General features: G+C 39.4%; 1 protein-coding gene across 3 annotated transcripts in view; it reads left to right on the plus strand.

The window, feature by feature from the left end:
• The window catches only part of exoc4 (exocyst complex component 4), a 129,007-nt gene that overhangs the window by 3,276 nt on the left and 102,577 nt on the right, over nt 1-23,154 (plus strand). For all 3 annotated transcript variants that reach the window (XR_006093913.1, XM_042403262.1, XM_042403263.1), the window contains exons 3-8: nt 76-270; nt 3,634-3,827; nt 5,544-5,653; nt 8,005-8,105; nt 8,248-8,402; nt 15,207-15,387. Coding sequence is in view for 2 of the 3 variants with exons in the window: in XM_042403262.1 (XP_042259196.1) it covers nt 76-270; nt 3,634-3,827; nt 5,544-5,653; nt 8,005-8,105; nt 8,248-8,402; nt 15,207-15,387 (936 nt within the window). In the remaining variant the exon portion in view is untranslated. The remainder of the gene's footprint in view (nt 1-75; nt 271-3,633; nt 3,828-5,543; nt 5,654-8,004; nt 8,106-8,247; nt 8,403-15,206; nt 15,388-23,154) is intronic.

Genomic DNA, 23,154 nt, shown 5'->3' on the forward strand with positions numbered 1-23,154 from the left:
TTCCAAAAAACTTTTGTTTAGAGGTACTACTGTAGCTAAAACTTTTTTATGATTTCAACTCTCTGTTTCCTTCAGGTGAAGGAGAACCTCCTGTCTTGTAAGATGCTGCTCCACTGCAAAAGGGACGAGCTGAGGAAGCTGTGGATAGAAGGCATCGAGCACAAACATGTCCTCCAGCTCCTGGATGAAATTGAAAGCATCAAGCAAGTGCCTCAAAGGCTGGAAGCCTATATGGCGAGCAAGCACTACCTTCATGCCACTGATATGCTGGTGAGTGAAGCGATAGGCAGAGCTGTGGTTGTAATGTGTAAGTGTACTGTATGTGAACTGAGCAGCATTTCAGTTCCATAAAGAGCGAGACAGAGACAGGGAGTAAAAAGAAAAAAAAAAGATTGCCTGACAGATTTGCTCTTGCAAATACAGTATGTTTTGGGTTGGATGGTAAGCAATGTGAAGAAAGTGAGAAATGGAAAAAGGAACAGATTGTTGCGTGTTTTTGAAGTTGTGGGAAAACCTATTGGCATATGTAAATGCATGTGGCATTACTGATAGGATGCTTTTGAGACTCACGGTGTGAACAGTGCACGTACATAAACACCAATATTTATGTGCCGTGTTGCTGCTCAGATTGATTTCTTGGCTCCTCTCATCCCTTTAAAGACTCCCTTTTTAGCCTTGAACAGTTCAGTGGGTGAAACTCTTTTACTTCAAGCAAACATCATCTTAATACTTTGAGGGCGCTGCAGGTGTGTATGTATGCGTGTATTCTTGTTCTTTTGATGTGTGTTTTGCAATATGCTCGGCAGGGGAGCTTGAGGACGGCATTGAGGACTAAACGACCAGGCTGTGTGATCTCTCTGTTCCTTTCCTTTCCTTCCCTTTCCACTCTCTCTTCCTCTGTCACTCCCACACATCTTCCTTCAGACTTTAGTAATAATTAGTTTGCTAGAATGGGGTTATCTGAGGAGGAGGAAAAAAGAGGGATGACGGTGTGCCCAAAGGACCATGAAAAATCCTCTTTGTGGGGGTGGAGAGAAGTGGAACTTCATTCAACCTGTGCTCAGTCTGTTCAGTGTGTTTTAAAAGGTTGTGGAAAGTTCAAAGTCAGTCGGACGCTTCGCCGCGTTCTCGCAAACTTTAAATGCGCTTAACTTGATTGCGGCGGTGCAGTTTCATTAATATGTAAAAATTACACTTTAAAGAACATTTTATATGCCTCTACATATTGAAATGCTGTTGCGTGCCTTCTTTCTACCTTTCGTTTTGGTGTGATATTTGTGCAGTCCATGAATAAGTAATGTAGAGTCCACTTTAAATAACCCACGCTTAAGCCAAAGTAGAGGAATTTGGTCACATTATAAAATAGCAAAATGACATCCTTGAAATAACTTACTAAGTTATTTTGTTAATAATTCCACTGTCCTTTCACATTTACCTCCATGCTTTTAATGTGATGATGTCAAGTTGAATAAAGCCTGTGAGAAAAGTTGGTGCATTGTTAAGGCACTAACTGCCATATCATTTAAACTTCTTTCAAAAATCATTTTTAAAAATTCTTTGCTTGTCACAAGTTCATTTTGATACTTGAAATGAAATGATATCTGCTCCACTGATAGGAGTTTTGTTTATGTTTATCAACCAATATTTGAGATCCAGATTTGTATAAGATTTCTAGAGACTGACTTTTTTTGCAGTGTTTTCTTCATTTTTTTTTGCTGATATATTGTATGTTGCCAAGACAAACTCTCTCTGCGGCTCTCTGCTGTAACATCGTACTGCTTGTTGTCACTCCTCTCAGAGTCCCTGATGTGTTTATTCCCATCATGCTGTCATTCATTACAGCACTCATCTGTCAGATTAATGTCTCCCTGGTTTTCACATGCACCTTCTGTTGCTTCTTCTCTCCTTCTGCTCTATTTCTCCCTCTTCTGTCTTTCTTTCTTTTTGTCATTTTTTTGCATTCCTTAACAAAATATTTTGTCCTTACAGACCAAAGCAGTATACGTCTTTCATATCATTCTGCTTTGCAGTGTGGCAGGAGTAGACTAGCCAGGAATAAACTTCCTAGCATCCCTCTCCATGTCTCTCTCTCTCTCCTCTGCTGTCTCTTGCTCTCTGTAACACTGCCTGTGTGTCTGGGTGTGTTTATGTGAGGCTTATCTCTAAGGGTTGACAATTAGGATTCAGACTATGCTCTCTGTCTGCTATTGAATGGCAGTCTTAAACCCCATGGGGTTGGTTAAAAACGAGACTGGCTTTGGTTCCAGAAAATCCTCTCCTCTCCTCTCCTCTCCTCTCCTCTATATCTCCTCTCCTCTCCTCTCCTCTCCTCTCCTCTCCTCTCCTCTCCTCTATATCTCCTCTCCTCTCCTGTCCTCTCCTCTCCTCTATATCTCCTCTCACTCCATTGTTCCCGTAGAATCACAAAGCCCAGGTACACTCATATACAACTGCTGACACCCCCCTTGGAGCCCGCAGCTTAGTGATAAACTGTCATGCACTCTTCTCTCCTCTCCTCTCCTCTATTCTATTCTATTCTATTCTCTTTCCTCTTTCTGTCCTTCTCTCCATCCCTCTTTCTCCCAAGCAAATTCACTAGAGACTTTATATCCCTCATTACACTGACAGGCCTGGTCCCCTAATGATGTTAACCAGCCTTCTTCTGTCATCCCAGCCCCATGGTAATGAGATACCCCCCCACACACAGACACATAGGCATTAAATGATTTACAGTCATATAATCACACACATATAATCATACACAGACACATTATGAGAGGTGTGTGTACACACACACACACACACCCAAGACACACAAAATTTTGCAGGCATGCCAAGTTCATCCATTAAGCAAAAGGGGGCTGATCATGCAGCACATTAGCTCATCTTGTCACTAATGTGTCTCTCATTTGCATCAACACACACTTGACCCATGCCCCCCCGCCAAGCGTCCTCCCCCCCTGCTACCCACTCCCTCCTGGCCTGCCCTGGACATACAAATATTTTTCACAGTGTTATCATCTGGCCATCAGTGTTCTTGAAATACACACAGGAATGCACATGTGTAAACACAAATACATATGATCTGGCACATTTTATTAAATGGCATGAAGATTTATTAATTGCAAACATGCTGCAACTGCTACTGTTCCTGCTAATGAAAACTGAGAAAAGAGGGAAGGAGGGAGGGAGAATGAGTGAATTTGGAGAAATAGAGTGACTAGAGGACATGAGGAAGTAATCAGTTCAGTTTTAAGTGGGAAATATTTTCTATATTGTACACAATAATATGTATATTGAAAAAGGAAAATATTGATTTTGATTTGAATTGATTTGAAATTATTGTAGTGTGTGGCATTGGTTGTTGTAAAAGTCATTGAAATGTCAAAAAGTGTCATGAAGTGAAGAATCTTGTGTTATTGCTCTGTCTCAACATGTGTTTTCTGTGCCAGGAAAAAAAAAAAAAATCAAGAATTCAGAATTTAATCACGTAGTAAGTTTTAAGCTGTCTTGGTAGATTGTTAGTGGAAACAACAGGTAGGCTGGCTGCTTAAGTGGTCCGACCAGACACTATTAAACTTGCAAACTATTGCTAGGATAAGTGATGATTATCTGATATGTTGTCATATGCAGGTGACAGCCGTAGAGTCTTTGGAAGGCCCCCTGCTGCAAGTGGAGGGCCTCGGTGATCTACGCCTGGAGCTCCACAGCAAGAAGCTCAACATCCACCTCGTGCTCATTGATGAGCTGCACCGACACCTCTACATCAAGTCCACAAGTCGCCTCGGACACAAGAACAAGGACAAAAATGCTGCTCGCCTTCCAGGGTAAGTGGCAGTTGAAACGGTGTATGTATGCTTCCTTGACTATATTGTTAAAACTTGGAGGGATCCAGATGTCTTCACAAGAATAGAAACTGCAAAACATGAAAACAGTTTTGCAGAGTCATTAGGGAGGGCTTGCTCATTTACTTGATTGTGCATGCTTCAAAACCTCAAGATTAGTGTTTTATTAGTGCTCCTGTAATTGCAAAGACTCATTTTGCACAGTAGGACTACTGATGATCAAAAACTGTTTAGTGGGGATTAGGGATTTGATATCATTTAATTTCCTTTTTTAGGGTTCCATATAGTTTAGCAAAACAGTAGCTATTCTTTCATCAGCCCACACAACAAGCATTGAATAAATGTAGGATTTCATTCCATACAATGTTTTCACTAGTATACAATATGTAAATATACAAGTTTGAGAGACACAGACGCAGTGAGGTCAAGATAGTCAGAGACAACTTTAAAAAAAAAAAAAAAAAAAAAATCTTTTAGCTCGTTTGTTTGGTCCGAGGAACCACAAGCCTTTATTGTGTGCCTATTATATAGTCAACAGAAATGTAGCCTTCAAAGTGCGTTCTTCTTTGAAAAGTAAAACTGTACAGATGTGCCTTCATTATACGTTACTCCAATGCTGGGACAACTGAGTGCAACTTGCCAATTATTTACTGTATGGAAACTACGCCAATTACTGACAAAAACAATTAGACCATGCATAACTTGTTGCTCTACTTCTTTATGTTTGCATTTTGTGCTCTGAAGTTCCAAAGATACAGACAAAAACACCCCACATCATTTACTGTAAAGAGGCAAACGGCGCTAATTAATCCGTACAGACATAGCAGGCAAGCACTTGGAGTTATAATAGATGCTATTGTAAGAATATTAGAGTTATGTATACACATTGTGTTGTTTGTTTTCCAGGTTTCAAACCATGTTTTCAAACCTGGGAGTCAATGCCAGTTGACTCGGTTAAATGATAAAGTAGATTTTGCAGCCGCAAGGAGAATAACTTAAGTTATGCCTCCGTGACCTAAGAGCCAGTTTCTTGGTTTCATGATGCGGCCGTATAAGTTATTAGGGCTAATACTGCACAGTGGCTTAGAACACACTATTAATGCTGTTGTGTAAGGAATTCATCTTAAGCGTTGTTTGCACTTTTCCACGTGTGTGTGTGTGTGCGTGTTTGTGTGTGAGGTGCAGTAATTATGGCGGCGGTGTGTTGGTGTGGTACAGTGATTTATTACTGAGGGTCAGCCAGTGACAGGTCCTGGCCTCCCTGTATTGGGTCGCTGCTAACAACAAGCCAGTCTCCATACACCCCACTCACTTAGCAGGCATACTGTGTTTATACCGCCCAACTTAAAGGGCCTGGATTGCTTCCACCTCCGGCTTAAGGCTTGATAAATGGCTCATTGGAAAGCAGTACCAATCCTACCCAGAGATGCAAGGCTTTTTGTTTAAACAGTAGATTGTTTTTGTTAGAGAAAGGGCAGGTTAGTGGGTACGTTTCTGTTAGTGCATATTCAACTTTTGTATTTGTCTAAGAAGGTTTTCGCCAGCATTTTTGAGTTGATTCGAGCCTATTCCTCTCATGCCGTTGCAATATCATGTTAAATATGAGACAGAAAGCATAATTTTTAATAACATACTTTTTCAAATTTTATCTTGATAAACACCTTCCCTGGATTTTTTTTTTTTTTTGTCTCTTCACAGCTCCACAACCAAAGACGCATCTCCAATGCCTGTGTTAGATGTCAGCAGCCTGTCCACCCCACGCAAGCTTTTGGATTCATCACAGTTCAGCACACCTGGATCCAGCAGTGGTACGATCCTGAGATCATAGTAGACAAAGAAGGAAGAGGGAGTAATGGAGAAAAATGTGGGTGGCGGCTTGGCAAAAAGAAGGCGAGGAGATGATAGTGAAGGAAAAGAGAAGCAAATAGAAGTGGGAATTTTAAGAAGGTGTTAAATGAAAAAACCATAAGTTGTGTGGTTTGCTCTCCATTAAAATTGCATACATTAGGAGTGCTATAGAGATAAACCCATCAACACTGTTGTTGGTCTCTTTGGATAACAAAGTCTGCGGATTTGAGTTTGCAATTTTTATTTTCACTGTGCTGATATTCTTAGTGATAATGAAGTCATTAGCATCACTCTGGCTTACATCCATTTGCATGTCATTATGGGTGTGTATTGCCAACCCCCTTTGCACATACACTCACACATAGTATCACTGAATGCACACGGGAACTGCTGATACAAACTCTTTTAAAAAACACGAAATTACCACTGATGCCTCATTGCACATACACACACAGGCAGACACCCACACTTCTTTCCTTGCAGTATATGTCATAACATCTTCAACTATGATCATAATATACAGTACATTTCCCTTGCTAACATTATAATCATCTTGTCCCCCTCCTATCTGTACCATTAGTCACCCTGCGTCTCTGTCATCACAGCAGGGGAGCAGCATTCATTACGCTCAAACTGGTAACCAATGCTTTAACAGGGACTGATAATGCCGACTATAACTGTATTCAAGAATGTATGAATTCTCTCTTGGTTGTAGGGGCGTAGAGTCAGCACTGCGTTCCTTGCAGGCAGAGCACAGAGGAACGCAAACAAGAAGATAATGAAAAAAGTTAATCCTGCAATAACTTGGTGCTCCCTTGGTGTTTCTGAGTTTTTATATTAAGCCTGCCACTTTTTTCACCACCCACTCTTGGCATTCTAAGTTAGCGACTCACCGTTTCGTTTTTAGCTCTACGGATGCCAAGCAACCATACACCGTACATACCACTCGGCATCCTGACATATTATTTTTACTTCAACCTTACTAGTGTGGCAGTGACAGATTAACAACATTAGCATGTGGCTGGCTCCCGACAAGCAAGGTTTCCCTGAAAACTAAGATGTGGCCAACATTTCTATGTTTCATTCAACTTTTGTAGTTTTCTCTGTTTTTCTCTGTCTCTATGTGTCTCTTAGCTCTTACACATGTATCTTATGCACGTATCTTTTACTCCACCTCTTTTTGTTCACTCAGCTCAGCTCATCAGCATGTATGTGTGTGCTGTGACCCCAAACACACAAACACACATGCAAATGTACAAATTCACACTAATAGATAATAAATGTCCATTCAATTCACCCACCCTGTAGGCCTAAAAGTAAAAGCTAAACCGCAGATTTCCCCACATTATGCAAAGAGAACATGGGCAATTAGCTACTGCCAGGTGGTAAGTGCCTATACAAAGTCATGCTAACAACTGTGGTCACGACAGAGCAGCCAGCTTTCATCAATGGCCTAGCTTGCCATTTTGTTTAATAGCATTAGAGCACCTCATTTGTAGCTAGTAATTGTCATAATTATTACGCAAACTACAGTTGGAATGGGGGAAAAGAGGAAATACACCCAAAGTCCATTAACTTGCCATAAACATTAACTCTCTTAACGTGCTTTGATGGGGAATTGGGCGGCCCCATCTAATGGAAATTAGAGCATCACTCGATGCTGCCACTCTCAATTTTCCCTGCTAATGTGGCTAAGTCAGATGGAGAGAGCATGAAGGGTGGAGGGTGACAGGATAGGTTCAGGTGTTGTGCATTTAAAAGACAAAGATGCAATATATTATTATTATTATACAGTTAAAGTTATGATTTATTTGTTCAGTGTGTTACATTATTAAAAAGGTTATAGTTTAATGTTGGTTGTTAGGTTTGTGTATATGTAGCTGTTATGTTTGGGGAAAGATACTAAATAGGTAGCAAATGCTTCCAAAGTTCTATTGTATATCAAAAAAACCCCACAAAGTCCTCATTTTATAAATGTAGATATATATATGTAAGCCATATTACAGCTTACATATATAATTTAAATTGGATTTGTTTGACTTGGTGACATGACATGTTTCCAAAGCCTTTGTCTTTTATGTCTTAAAAGCACAATGTCCCAAAACACCACAATGTAGACAGCAATTGGTATTTAAATGTGCAAGTAAATCAAGACGCAAAACAGTGTATGGATTTTTTCCATGTCTCCCTTTTTCATCATCGTTTTGGTACATTTGTGCATTACTGAAATCATTAGATCTCTGTGCCAGTAGATATTTTCTAAGCACTTACAGTATGTGCTAACCTATATGTATGTGTACATCCCCTTTAGTGCGTGAGCTGCAACAAGATGTGCGCGAGTTGAACCAATCTGACCTCCCTGAAGTAGATCCAGAGGAGAACAGTGCTGAGTTCATGGGTATCCTTATCAAGGTGCATACATGATCACTACACATACTGTTAATTGTGAATTTTAACATCTAAATTATGTTATATCAACACTTGTGTTCTGTGCTGTTATCTCAGTGTCTCTCTTTGCTTCAAGTAAAACGCTTGTGTTGTCCTTTTTCGTCAGGCTCTGGCCAAGCTAAAGAAAATCCCAGAGACCATCAAAGCCATAATGGAGCGACTGGAACCTGAGCTGAAACAGATTGTTAAGAGGTCTACCACTCAAATTGCAGACCACGCTTACCAGAGAGGAGAGAACCTGGCTCAGGAGAGCCAGCCAAGGTACAATAAGGAGACGGGGAGGATAAGAAAGGCACATTGAAAGAGGAAGGTATTATGTTAACATAACATGGCTCCCTGAGAAGAAAACAATCCACTGAGGAGTGAGGATTGGTACAGATCAGTAGCATGATGGAGTAGCATGATGGAGAAACTAGAAAATTATAATAAATTGTAGATGAAGAGAGACAGGGGGTAAGTAGATGGTCATGAAGAGGAAACTATAAGCAATTTTCTATAAAGATGAAAACCGTCTTTTTGAAATGATTATGTGGGCCTGATAGAGAATAATAAGTAGCATTAGCAATGTTTCAACAGTATCATGTGGCTAGCTACTGTTGTTACCACTGAAAAAGACTGTAATAAAGCTGTCACTTACAGTTCCCCTCAGTATTGTATCTGTGCGAAAGAGTTTTATTAAAGCAGCCTGTTTGCTTTATTCTTCTTCTACATTATTCCCATTTGGCAAGGCAAGGCAGGTTTATTTGTATAGCACATTTCAACAACAAGGCAATTCAAAGTGCTTTACATAAAACATTTAAAGCATTAAGACATTGTACAAAAGAAACACACTATAAAAGGACATTTAAATACAATGAAAAATAGTTATTAAAGACTTAAGAGAATAGAAAATAAAAATAAGCTAAAATAGAATAAGACAGGTATAAAATACAATAATTGCAGTGCAAGAAATGAATCAAAAGCCTCGAGTTTGATTTAATTAAAGGCAGTGGCAAACAGAAAAGTCTTCAGCCTAGATTTAAAAGAAAGAGGTTTGTTCCAGATATATGGTGCTTAACTGAATGCTGCTTCTCCATGTTTAGTTTTGATCTGTCCCACACGACCTGAAAGGTCTGGATGGTTCATAGTGTAGCAGATGATAAGAAATGTAAACCATTCAATGCTTTATAAACCAACAGTAGTATTTTGAAATCAATTCTTTGACAGACAGGAAGCCAGCGTAAAGATCTGAGAACTGGACTGATGTGATCCACTTTCTTGGACTTGGTGAGGACTCGAGCATCAGCATTCTGAATCAACTGCAGCTGTCTGATTGATTTCTTAAAGAGACCTGTAAAGACACTGTCGTCGTGTCTGTTGAAGATAAATGCACGGGCAAGTTTTTCAGAATCCTGCAGAGACATAAGGCCTTTAATCCTTGATATGTTCTTTAGGTGATAGTTGGCTGACTTTGTAACTGTCTTAATGTGTGTGTTGAATTCAGGCCTGAGTCAATGACTACACCAAGATTTCTGGCTTGTTTTGTGGTTTTTAACATTCCCAATTGTAGCTAAGTGCTGAAGAAGAAAATTCTGGCACATCCAATCATTGATTTGTTCATTGCACTTACTCAGTGCTTGTATTGGACCATAGTCCCCTGGTGGTATGATTATGTAAATTTGTGTTTGTTTGCATAATTACAGTAACGTATTTTGTTGTTTTCCATAATCTGAGCCAGTGGGAGTATGTAGATGTTGAATAGAAGAGGCCCCAGAATGGGACCCTGGGGAACTCCACAGGTCATTTTTGTCTGCTCAGATGTTTAATTACCTATAGACACAAAGTAGTCCCTGTCCTTTAAGTAGGATTCATACCAGTTTAGTACTGTGTCAGAAAGTCCCAGTTTTCCAGTTGGTCTAGTAATATGTTGTGGTCGACTGTGTTGAATGCAGCACTGAGTTTCAATAATAATGAGACTAAAATTCTGCCACTGTCTGTGTTTAAGTGGATGTCATTGAAGATCTAAACAAGAGCTGTCTCAGTGCTGTGATGTGGTTGGAATCCTGACTGGAGGACATCAAAACAGTTGTTTAGTTAATGTTTTTACTTAAAAAGAGGAGGTTTGATATGGACCAATAATTGTTCATTAGTGAGGTGTCTACATTGTTTTTTTTTTTGATGACAGTAGTTTTTCAGGTCCTGTGGGAAGAAAACTGAGAGAAGAGATGTGTTGACAATTTGTAGGTAATCTGAGGCCATGTAATTTGAAACATTTTTTTAAAAAAGCCTGTTGGCAGAATATCAAGGCAGCAGGAGGAGGATATCAGATATTGTATAATGTACTCTATGTTTTTATGGTTGACCAGATAAAATAGTGCCATGGTATTTGAACTGATTTTAAGTGGACAGAGGGACAATGCATTTCCTGTACCTGGTATGGAGGCACTGACTGCTTGTCTAATTTTCTGAAATTTGTCAGTGAAGGAGGCAAATTCATTTCAGGCCTTGGTGGATAGAAGTTCAGAGGCTACTGACACAGAAGGGTTTGTTATCGTAGCCTGTCAATGGTAGCAAACAATGATGTCAGAAAGTCATTGGAATAAATTCCTCAGTGTAAGTAAAGTACAAGGTGGCCACTCTCCACTTCTGTGTATTAACTTAACATTTCTTGATAGGAATTTATCTACCCTCTTCATTCTTACTAATACAGTACAGCTGGTTATAAGTGCTAATGTAGCTTGGATTAGTTACCAGTCATTTTTGGTGTTGCATGCAGTTGGTCTTTTAGGTATATTTAGAGTTGACAGTAAAGGCAGTAGACAAACATGTTTTGTATGCAGTCCCAGGGTCTTCATAGTCAGACAGTCAACAAGGTATGAAACACAGTAAAGGCTAGCACTGCAGACACACCTGCCTCAGACCATGAAAACAGATACTCTGCTGCTTTAAACCTAGACAAGTCATGGTTAAACACACCCATACACACACAAACAATTTCACACCTGCCATAGAGCACTGCTACATTTTAAAAGCAGTCACGTCATCTCCTGCAGACACACACATACAGTGAGCAGACTCGAGAAGCACAGGTCTCAGTCCACTGATCCTGAACCATTTAAGAGGAACGTCTTGTTTTCTGTCAGGGATGTTCTCTCCGGCCTCGTCTCCTTCCTGCCTTCCTCCTGTTGCCTGCTAAATCTCATCTGACCTCAATGTAATAGGCCACCTTGTAGCTCATTTCAGCTCCACTCCTTACAGATTGTTTTAAGTTTGCCTGTGTGTGTGTGTGTGTGTGTGTGAGAGTGCTTAACACTGTAGTTGTGTCACAGAACACAGAATTGCATCTGAACACTTAGAGGTTAGTATGTGTGTTTGTATTTGGGTGCATACACACCTAGTTCTGCCTATGTTCACTTCAATTTAAAGTCAAGGCTTGTTGCTATGGAAACTCCAGCCAATGTACCACTTGTAGGGAACAATGGTCTTGCATATTGCACAGTATATTTTATAGTGCCGCAGACTAGTAGGCAACACTTAAGCACTTTACAGCATATATGGCGATCTGTGGCTTGCTCTTGGAGGTTTATGTTCCCATTCACATCCTCTGTGATCACCCACACTGGAAGTGCATTTTCATTTCCAACTCTTTTCTCTAGATCTTACTTTCACAAAGATACTCTATGCAGGCTCCCATTCCTTGTGCCAAAGTTATTAGCATGCACCACTAATCTTCAAGTAGTTCAGTTTAATTTACATCAAATCAGACTTATTGAACTCATAGTCCCCCTTTTTATTTTGCATCACAAAAACAGAGCCTTATTTCTTTTTTTCTTTGTTTTTGCTACATAGGAGACTGAATCTAATCTTAATCCCTTAGAACGAGAGTCTTTTTTTAGGTGAATAAATGCTTGAATGACCAAAGAACTTTCAGATAAAATGATTATGTATTTTAAATTCAATTTAAAATCAAGAAACGGACAGTGATCACATGTGATGCATTGCTATTCTCTTTTGTATTTTTTTTTGCCTGTTTTCGAAGTGGTCACTGGGAAAGTCTGAGGAACAAATTTGTATCGATGTGTTTCTACTGTATGTCCACTTGTGTATGACAGGAGAACGATGACCTGGCACTCCTAGTATTTCAGAAGGGTTCTTTAAACACTCTGTAGAGCCCTGTGTAATCAAATTATCTGTGACTGACAAGGAACCTAATGCTAATCTAATGTGGACACTATCATGCTCCCAAAATGAAACACACACACAGAAATACTGTCGGTCAGTTAGTCAGGGACTGAACATCCACGTGTGTACTCCCTGCTGTCTCTCCAGACAGTTCATCAGCCATGTGTGTGTCTGCTTCGATCCTGGGGGGAAATGAGAAGTGAGGCCTCAAAGAACAGACAGTATGGATTAGGATGGCCTCCGCTGGGAGATAATGAGGAGGACTGGGCTGTTTACACTTTGTCTGTGTGTGTCTGTCTATGGGTGTGTGTGTATGGGGTGAGATGGGGGGGGGGGAGGTTGGAGTGCACTTTGAGATTGCACAAAAAGAAGAGGTGAAAAGGTCAGACCCATACATTTTGCGTGTCCATCTGAATGCATGCGTACAGTGCATACATGATCATACATTATTTATTCTTTTCCATTTCTGAAGATTAGTGTTCACTATGTATCCTTTTTTGCCAGTCCTTCATGTTAATATATGAGACAGAGAGAGAGAGAGAGAGAGAGAGAGATTCCCTCACTCGCTGGAATTTCACAGCTACTCCCTACGTCTCATGAACATCTTCCATTCACTGAGTTATAGCTCATAGTGATTTGTGCCTGCTTTCCTCTCCATTAATAACATTTACTCGCTGCTACTGCCAGTGTACTGACAGACAGCCAACCAAAATGCCCTCTAGTGAAACATCCATCTTGCCTCTACATTATCCTTTTACCTTCCCAGGAAACCATGGCCACCTCCCAAAACTTTGACCATGCCTTATTTTCTTGCAGTATTAAAATAGGTGATAATTTGTATTCATTTGTCTTTAATGCGATATAGGCTCAGGTGCTTTTTGAAAATACATAATAGAAATAGTTTATTTTTGAGCAATTACAGGTTTTCTACTTTGGAACCTAAACTTTTATTCTGGTTAGATGTACTACAGGCAAGTGCAAATTGCTTTTTTTGGTATTATGCAATACTTTTGGACCCAACTTGCCTTAGAGTTTTTAATTTAGTCAGCAGAAAAGCTGATTGGGAGGGTGCAGGAAAGAGTCAGTTAGATCAGACCCTAAACTGGGTAGGATATGGGTCTCAGAGGAGGGAACCTTAACACAGTCTCTGGGCAGCATATGAATGTTCAAGACTTTGAACATTTTCATTTCTACTGTATATTTAAGAGTGTAAGATGAGAAATGCAACCATTTGCAAGTGCAACACAGCTAGTGTCTTTATAAATCCATGAAAACCAGTCAGTGGCTCAGTAAGGAAAGATTTCTATAGATCCAGGTCCATCAGCTGAGTTCAATGTGCCAATATTTGTAAATATAAGCTGTAGTCACCTAGAAAAAAAATGTTTTACCTACTATTAATTGAATAAATACCAATTAAAATGTCAGAGGAGAGTATTAAAATATCTGTGTTAGACAAACAGTGTGAATATATTTATATTAACTCTTACACCTCCACTAAAATAAAGTGGGTACTCACTAGCATGGGTGCACTGGGTACTCATTCAAACTCAACTAATGTAACCTGTGTTCCCTCTTTACTTTGAAAGCACTGTCCTTGTGCAGAAAGCAGGTATAGCAAAGTCTGTATGAAAGCATTAGTGTAGATGAGGCTACTGTGAGCTTCCAATCCAGAATGTAGCACTCAGATCAAGTAGAAGGTCAGTTTGGTTTTGGCTGTGCTCTCTTCTTCAGCCAGAGCCATTTAGAACTAATGAGAGTAGCTGTTCATTTGAGTCCAGGTTGGGCAGCTCACTCCTTTTTCAATAGCTAGCCCAGGTGCTGGGTTATTACTGCAGGTAAAATAGCTGTGAGTACATGCTGAATAGGAATATATGAATGAAAACAGGGAACTGCAATACCTAATTAGTAATGTGAAAGGTACTCAGTATTTTGGGGTTAATTTATCTGTTGTTCCTATGTTTTATTTCCCTCATTTTGTTTTGGACAGCTTTAGCTTTTCTTTAGCTTAGACCAATGACTTCATTGGTCAGATGTATCTATTGCAGATTTGTTTATTAAGTGGATAAATTCAAGTATAATAGGAATATTTTCATCATGTAGATTCAGAAGAATCTGTCTGTGTACAGATTTTTTTTTAATAGTGGCAGTGAAGAGGTAACAAACTCTTCAAACTCTTTTAGTGGAGCAGAAGGTAATGACAAGCTGGGGATGTGATCTTTACATTAATTTCAGGTAGTTTATAAGTACAGTACTTTTCATACAAGTTCATGCTGTTTACCATGATGCATTACATTTTCAGAGGCATCAGTTTTTCTTAGATGTTTTTATGGATTCTTTTAAAAAAAATCACAATGATGACACCATGAATTTTAAGATCAGGCAAACTTGCATGACTGCAGAAAGTAGTCTCTTAATTTGGCAATACATTTGGCTGTGACAATTTTTTATGGTCATTGCTGGAATAGCAAAAACAATCTGTTAAATGGTGTCCCTTGCACCATCATTCTCTCTATGCTGTTAACCTTCTTTCTAATATTCAAACAGAAGCAGAATCGCTTGGTGGCTCTCTGCCCCCCTTATAAGTCAAGTGATTTACTGTAGGGCTATTCTGTTTTCTTATTTAATAAATTACACAGTGAATGTAGTGCTGGATGTGTTTCTTAGCTTCTTTATTAGATTGTGTACAAAATAAATGTTGCATTTTAGAGTTGTTTTTTTTCAGAATTGGAAAATGTATCATATTTGTCTTGTTTTATTTTTTTATTAAATAATACTATGACTCACTTTACTTCCCTCTCTTTCCCTCTCTTCTCCATGACTTCACTCCCCACTCTTTTGCTACTCCATCCCTCTTGTGTCTCATTTTCTCCCTCCCTTTTTTGCTCTCTCTGGCTCCCTCTGCAGGCTGCTGTTGGAACTGCTGGAGCTTTTGTTTGATAAGTTCAAGGCAGTGGCCCAGGCTCACAGTGTGGTGTTGGCCCATCTGCAGAAGATTGCGGTGCAGTGCCCGGGCGGGGCTCATGAAGAGGGCATCAAGCTCTACGAGCAGGCCGACGTCTCTGCCAAGATCCAGACAGTGCTGCAGGTCAGATATGAGCAATAGTGTTAATGGAAATATACCTAGACCACTAATATACATGTCCAGTATAGCACCTTAAAGTTTGTGGCAGATGTCTGATTTGCCTGTACTGCATTACAAAACTGAAATATATTGAAATATTAAATCTCTAAAGATCAAATGACAAAAAAGCTTTAAACAGTAACAACTATAAAAAACAAATCAAATGTTAATAATCAGTGTCAGGAAATTGGACATCAAAGCAAAGCCTTTTTCAATATTTCTTTCAGTCCAATCGAATAATAGATGAATCCCTCTGTGAGCAAAAACTACAAATTGAGCCAACTGTGAGGCATGGTATTATTTTGTGCTTTTAGACTCAAGTAGATTTACCATGGCTACTGTAAGAAGAGAGGCAAATTGATGTTTTCATGGTGACCTCAGGGTTGTTAGTTTTGTCTTCTGATGCTGACATAGCCTCAGGCTTTTATTTTCCATCCACTGTCACCAAGATGTGTCCATCCTTGATTTGTTCTCCACATAGCACTTTTGTTAAAGCCCCAATTTAATTCACCTTCTCTTACAAGAAAATAATCACTAGAGGAACTGGCATTGAGTGATGTGATGGATGGCATTCAATCTGTCAGAAAGAAGTAACAAGAAAAAAGGCCAGGGGAAGCTTGATTGCGTGGATTCATTTTAGGTTCTTTAATTGGCATGAATTTATGCTTGGTTCTTGCTCCGTGCTCTTGTTTGATTGGCTGAGGGGATAAGCAGCTGTTGAGATGACCTATGGTAAATCTCCAAGGGAAATCTGTGGCAGTTGTTTGTCTCAAAGCGTTCTGTGTGTGTGTGTGTGTGTGTGTGTGTGTGTGTGTGTGTGTGTGTGTGTGTGTGTGTGTGTGTGTGTGTCTGTGTCCCCATGTGTGTTAATACTCAAGAAAACATCATTCTCCCTTATGCTCCATCTCTTGGCATTGTGTAATTTTTATCTATAATATTTTTCTGAAGCATTTCTTTTGCATTTAACCACACTTTGACTTTTATGAGAGCCTGATTTTGTTAAAGAGGACAAGATGCTTCTTCTGTAATTTGAACATGTACTTGTATATAAACGCACAAGAGAGATAAATACTTGCCATATTTTTGTAGGCTTGGAAAGTACAGCTGGAAGTAGATATTCTTAGAGGGCTGACGTGAATGCTATGATTGTTGCCATGGTAATTGATAGCACGATTAGTAATCAAGTGGGTATTTCTGTTTATTTCTGATTTTTCCTAAGGCTATTATCTCAACACACAGGTGTTTTTATTGAACATAGAACTGTAAAAATAAATCAAATGACAGAATGTTGTTGCCGTGCTCAACTATAAGCCCATTTATTTCTAACTCACACAGTCACCTGTTTTTTTTCCATTTGGCATGAATGGATGCATAAATATAGGAGTGTTTAGGTGTATGCATGTGTGTTTCCCAGGGTGTGATTGTGCGTAGGAATGTACTGTAATAGCCCTGCTATACCAGCGCAGTTATAGAAGGCATTAAGCCATTCCCCAGCATGCGACCATTGCCAACCCCCAGTTGCCAGGGGCTCCACTCTCCCCTGTCTGTGCAATGTGAGATAATGTAATCTCTTGATTAGAATACTCATTACGTGAAATGAGGTTTTCTTATTCACTCACTCGTGTTATTATTTCCTGACCGATTGTATCAATATGAAGCCCCCTCATCCATCCCACCCTCCCTTTTGCTATTTTTTTCATCTCTTGCTTGTTTCTTCATCTCTTCTCCCACTCTCCATCTCCATTTCCCTTGCTCCTTCCTTCTTCAGCATCGTCTCTGCTGCCTCTGTAATACAGTATCTAAATCTCCCAATACCTTGTGCATACCCTTCTTGCTTCTTGTAATTTCCTTCTTAATCTCATTATCTAGCTTTCTTTTTCCCTCACAACTCCCACAATCCCTTTCACCCCCTTCGTTTAGCCCACTCTGTCTTAGAGAGTCACATATCAGCAATGAGAGAAATTAAATTCCTACTGCTCTCCTAGTGCCTCTGCTAAATTTTATTGGATACTGAGCCAGTTCTTATCTTGTCTTAAGACCCACAAAGGGGCAGAAACTGACTCGGCATTGGTCAGAATTTGGTTAGGATCTTTATGTTAGTCCCACTTTATGTGTTTTACTTGAGTATTTATTCAGTTATACATAAACTACTGAAAATCTTTTTTTTTTTGTCAAAATGCAAAGCATGAATCTTCCAAACAGTACATGCAGATTATCTTGGTGTTACTTACTGATACTTTGGCATCTTGTTATTGCAGTTTAGACAGACAGCAAGTAGTTTCTAAAGGTACCTTGTGGAGTGTCTGACCTCTAGCAGCACTGTGGAGAAGTTTTTATTTTTTATTTTTTCATGAGTGGTTCCCTGTTTTGTTTGTCTTGTGCACATGCACATGGACGTACATGCATGTGCATGCACACAGGTAATGCAATACACAGTCCTGCCAATGGTTTCACACTATTCCAGTGATCTACAGGTGGCTGTAATGCATTCAGAAATGTAGCAATGCGCCACCAAAGGCCGGAAAGAAGAAGACTGCAAGCTAGTAAACATGCATGTAAACAGTGCAGGATTTACAATACTTGCATAAATGTTTTATGAGGAAGTAAATGCGTTCAACACTTTTGTTAGACCTCAAGGATACACACAATGTACTGTATTTTGGTGAGTAACACTCAATGTAAACATAACTTTTGTTTACAGGAAAACCCCAAAGAGCACCTTTAAGTGGACTGAGAAAAGTGCCATTTTATTGTAACTGAGAACACTGAGACGTGTTAAACTCTGCTTTAGAGTCTTTTTTCCCCTTTACAGTTAAATCATTTGAATCCCTGCCCATCTTAGGCTTCTTACTTATTACAGTGTACATCTTTGACATGTACAGAAACCTCTTGGTAGGTGTTATTTTTTTCCCAACTTTGAGAGGAGAAACCAGGTTGACCTTTCCACATGACATGCCAGCAGACAGATGCAAGAGCCGACAGAAACACAGGGTGCACCCTGTTACAAGGCCTCGGCTGAGATATGCCGTACATCAATGTGTGACTGAGGCCCGGTAGGCTTAGAATTGGGAGTGGGTAAACAAGCTTTTGAAAGTCAAGATTCATGTAATGGTTCTAATCCCTTCTCAGAAATGCTGGAGATGCCTCTGCTGGTTGTTTATTTCACTGTGGAAGTATTGATTCAAAGCATAAAAGACTGGATGGTAATCAGTGGTATCGATGCCAGATGGAGTGTTTTAATACCACTTCACAATTTTTCTTTTTTTCTTTTTTTTACTTAAGTTATTGTTTTTCACTTAGTAACCACTGAACAAGCTTAAGTTGTGCCAGTGAGATACATAAAATATCGATACAACTCAAGATATCTCTGTCTTCATTCAGAGGCTCTGGTGGTATCTCTGTGATAGGTCTTAGAAGCAGTCCACTTGTCCCATTTCTCAATAAATTCCGATTATTGAATTCTCAGTACATGTGTTAGTCTTTCCATATTGAATATCTCCTCAACAGTGTCTCAGAGTAGGAGGGTCCTCTTACGCCATTTCCTGGTGATTGCCTTCTTGGTCTCTGCTAACAGAACTTTAACCAGATATCAGTCTTCATGTTGAACATTTTCCCTTGTCAGGTTGCCTAGATATAACACAGCACATTTGATAATTCATAACTCAATATTGCTTTCAGAAGAGAGAGTATGTGAGTGTGATCTGTGTTTTCAGTCTCCAGCATCTCTGATGTGTAGATGAAAATTTACATTTAGTCTTGGGAGTAATGAGGAATCTGACTATATTTCCACATCCACAAAATTCTATCCACATCCTGGAGCTTGTGGTTGTTTGCTGTATGTTACATATATTTTGCCAGTCTTTTTTGGATAATTGTATTTCGCTTTCTTCTTCCCATATATCCCTAATATATAGTGTGGAGTTTCCTCTGCCTATCACTAGCATTGGTATCACTCTACCTGTATTATTCTTGTATGCATTACACAGAGTCACTCTTGTTTGGCTCGTGCAGGGTAATAATATTTTTGGAGATTTGGTAGAGCCACCCCACTGTTGTCTTTGAGGAGCTGAAGAGTCATGTACTTTATTCTTGGCTTCTTTCCCCCCCAGATGAACCTTGAGATTTCTTTGTTCAACTCCATAAACTGTAACTGAGGAATTTCTACTGGCAGAGATTGAAACAGATACAGAATTTTACAGATACACATTCATCTTAGTGATTTCTATTCTAGAGCTAATATCTAATGTGAGTACTGACCACCTTTCCATATCTTTTTGAATTTCCTGATTTATAGCCCTATAATTAGCTTCATACAGTTTTGCTAATAATTTATGGATATAACATGTTTTGCCACATTGAGTTTGTAACCTGAAAATAATTATAATATTCTACCAATTCCATTAGTTTATGGAGACAGATATTTGGTTGTTTTAAGTAGATCACAACATCATCTACAAATAAACCAATTTTGTGTTCTTAGCCTTTCACCTCCACCCCCTCAATGCTTTCATCTTATTGTATCGCTTGAGCGAAGTGTTCAATGAAAATTGTGAAGAGTGGGTGATAGACAGCACCCGTCTGGTCGATCTTTCCAGCTTAAACCAATGTGTAAAAATTACAGTTTATTTTTAATCATGCCCTTGGATCTTGATAGAGTGTTTTAATGCAGTGAGACTGTATTAAAGCTAAATTTTTCTAAGCAGAGGTATAAAACCCTCCAGCAAATGCTGTCAAAGGCTTTTTCTGCATCTCAGCTTGAGTAGCACTACACTTTCTCCCTTTCTTTGTACTTTATTTGTAGTGTCCTTCTTTTGGTTTCTTGTGTTTGGTGCCCCTCAGTAAATCCTGATTGGTCCTTGTTTATAAGTGTATAATTTAATTTTGTTTTTCCTCTATTGCTGGATGAGTTTAAAAGGTTTCTTATACTCCTCACCCACTGAAGCTGGCTGTGAATACAGCTTTTTATAATAATTATTGAATATCTTATCTATCTTTCTTAGTTCAAATTCTAATGTGTTGGTTGTAGGATCTCTGATTTTATGGATTGCATTCAGTAGCTGTTTCTTCCTTATTCGTCTGGCTAGTAGTTTTGTTGCTTTGGGATCTGCTTTGAAGTATGATTGTTTCAGGAAGGTAATTTTCTTTTTATTTAATTTCCTATTATCTCATTCACTGTTTTCTTTGCCTCCTTAATTTGATGAAGTGACCCTGGGTGATTTGAACTTTTATGTTGCTTTTTCTGATATAATTCAAGCCAATTTTTTTTAAGGTCTACCGTTCGAGATATTAGTTTTCCACACATAACTGCCTTCATAGCATCCTGCAGGGTAATGGAGTCTACTTTCCCATTTTCATTCTCTTCTCTGTATGTGTTTATTTCCTTTTTGATCTCCTCTACAAATCCTGTATCATTTAAGATACTAACATTCATTTGCCAAATTGTATTTTTTTTCCTGTTTAGTTTAATGTCAGGTACAGGGCGCTATGGTCTGATAAATCCACTGCTCCTATATTTTGCATTTTTCTGCTCCAAATCCATCCACTGTATTCATGAAAATATTCTCTATTCTTGTATAAACTGAATGTGGGGCTGAGTAGTAAGTGTAATCCTTCTTAAGTGGGTGTAGTTTCCTTCAAATGTCTATAAGTCCCATTTCTGGCAATGCAGTACATACATATCGAACCAATTGTATTTTACTACTTTTCTTTGTACTAGTTGTATCCACATATCAATATCCCTTCTGTTTCTAGGGAAGTGACATCAAATAAATTCTGAGAGAAAAATTTATCACTTTCTGGGGGTGCATAAACATTAATCAGTGTAATCATTTGGTCTTCCATTGTCCCTTCACCAGAACGTATCTACCTTCTTGTCACTTGTTTCTTTTAGGGTCTCAAACTTTTAAAATTCCTATAGCTCTCTTAGTTGCCTCCTTTATATGAGCTATAGAATGTATTTTTAAATCCCAACTTTTTGAATTTTTCATGTTCTTGCTCTGACAGGTGTGTTTCTTGCATATAATTAACATGTTTTTTTCCTTTTTTAACTTTGCTATCACTTTCCCCCTTTTTATTGGATTGTTTGACCCATTCACATTCAAAGACAACATTTTAAGATGGTTAGGTTGCTTCTTGTCCTTTCTTTGAGTATTCCTCTCTCCCACTGACACCTCTATCATTAGAAACATTAGGAACTATAACACCAGAACCCAGTAATAAACACTTCCGATAACAATGGGCTCCCTCAACTATGCCTATGTCTCTGTTGGAAGGAGAGGGAAAAATCCTCCTATGAAGGTGGGGCCCCTTCAGGTAGGTGGAGGCCCTGGTGGGGATCCTCCATGCCTTCAAGTTATGCCCAACATTCCTCTATAGTCTTTCTCTACCAGTCAGATTTTTTCTTAAAAGAAGTGACTGGGCTAGGAGGTAAGTTGCAGCCTCGTATCTAGTCTCTGTACTTGAAAACAGAATTAATTTATATTATTATTTTAGAATGATGTCCTATAGTTAGCTTTACCACCCATATCTCTCAGATGTTTTCTTTATCTCCGAAACTCCTGTAGTTTTCTGCTTGCGCTCTGAGTTAACTCGCTTTGCGTTCCTGGTTCTCCAACACGTTGCCATGGTGGCACTCTTTGTATTTGGTCCTCCATCGAGCGTCCCTTGTGGGTTTCCTTGGTCTGGATGTCCAGTCCCCTCCTTCTCATCCCTTTTGCTGCATCTGGCGCGTTATTGTAGAGCCAGGATCCTTCCGCCCAGTGGATTCTGATCCCTGTTAAGGGCCTCTGGAACCTGATACCCTTCTCCGTCAGAACCTTCTTGATTGCTGTGTAGGCTTTATGCTTTTGTAGCACCTCGGCTGTGTAGTTGTGGTCATAGAACAGTGGATAACTATGTAGTTTAATCCGTTTCTGCCAGGCCTTCTTTTATACCATCTCTTTAGTGTCGAACTGGAGGCAGTTAACAACTATGGATCGCGGTGACTCCCTGGGGCCTGTCTCCTTGCTGCTGCTCTGTGTGCCCATTGAATTAGCAGGTTGCTTACCTCTGGCAGTGCTAGTTTCTGCTGAAGTAAAGCCTCAATGAATCGGGGGACTGAGTCCCTTTCCGTACCCTCCAAGGCCTTGAATATACACATGTTGTTTCTCCATGACCTTCCTTCCAGGTCGGTTAATTTTTCTTGTAGTTATCTCTGGTCTTGGAGTGTTGTCAACAAAGCCTCTTTAGCTTCCATGTTCCATGTCTTAAGCTCCTAAATGTGTATTTGAGCCTTGCAGATATTTTTCTTTTGGTCCTGTACTTCATTGCTGTTTGCCATCAGTGTGTTGTTGACATCTTCCTTAAAGTTAGCAAATTACTGTCTGAAGTTTGTGTTGAGTTCTTTAAAAACTGTGAGGTCATTTTTCATATCTTGTTTGAGTTCACTTATTTCCGTGGTAATGTCAGCCAAACCTTTGTCCAGCGCCTCTGCATGGGTTCCTGCCTTGCCACTATTTTCCTCTCCTTTGGAGTTTGCATTCATATTGAGTTCTTCTTGCTTTTTCTCCTGTACCTGTAGGGTCTTTCGTCTTCTTTGTTGATTTCCCCCTCACATTCCTCGTTATACTTAGTATTGAATTTGGTTTATTGTTTGTTGGGTTGCTTTTTGCCCTTGACGGGTAAGAGCTCCTTCTAAAGCTGTCATCCCTCTCAACGCCTGACCAGAAGTCCACTTCACAGTTTTCAAGTGGC

This window comes from Thunnus maccoyii, chromosome 23 (assembly GCF_910596095.1).
Source record: "Thunnus maccoyii chromosome 23, fThuMac1.1, whole genome shotgun sequence".
In the NCBI taxonomy this organism is placed as follows: domain Eukaryota; kingdom Metazoa; phylum Chordata; class Actinopteri; order Scombriformes; family Scombridae; genus Thunnus; species Thunnus maccoyii.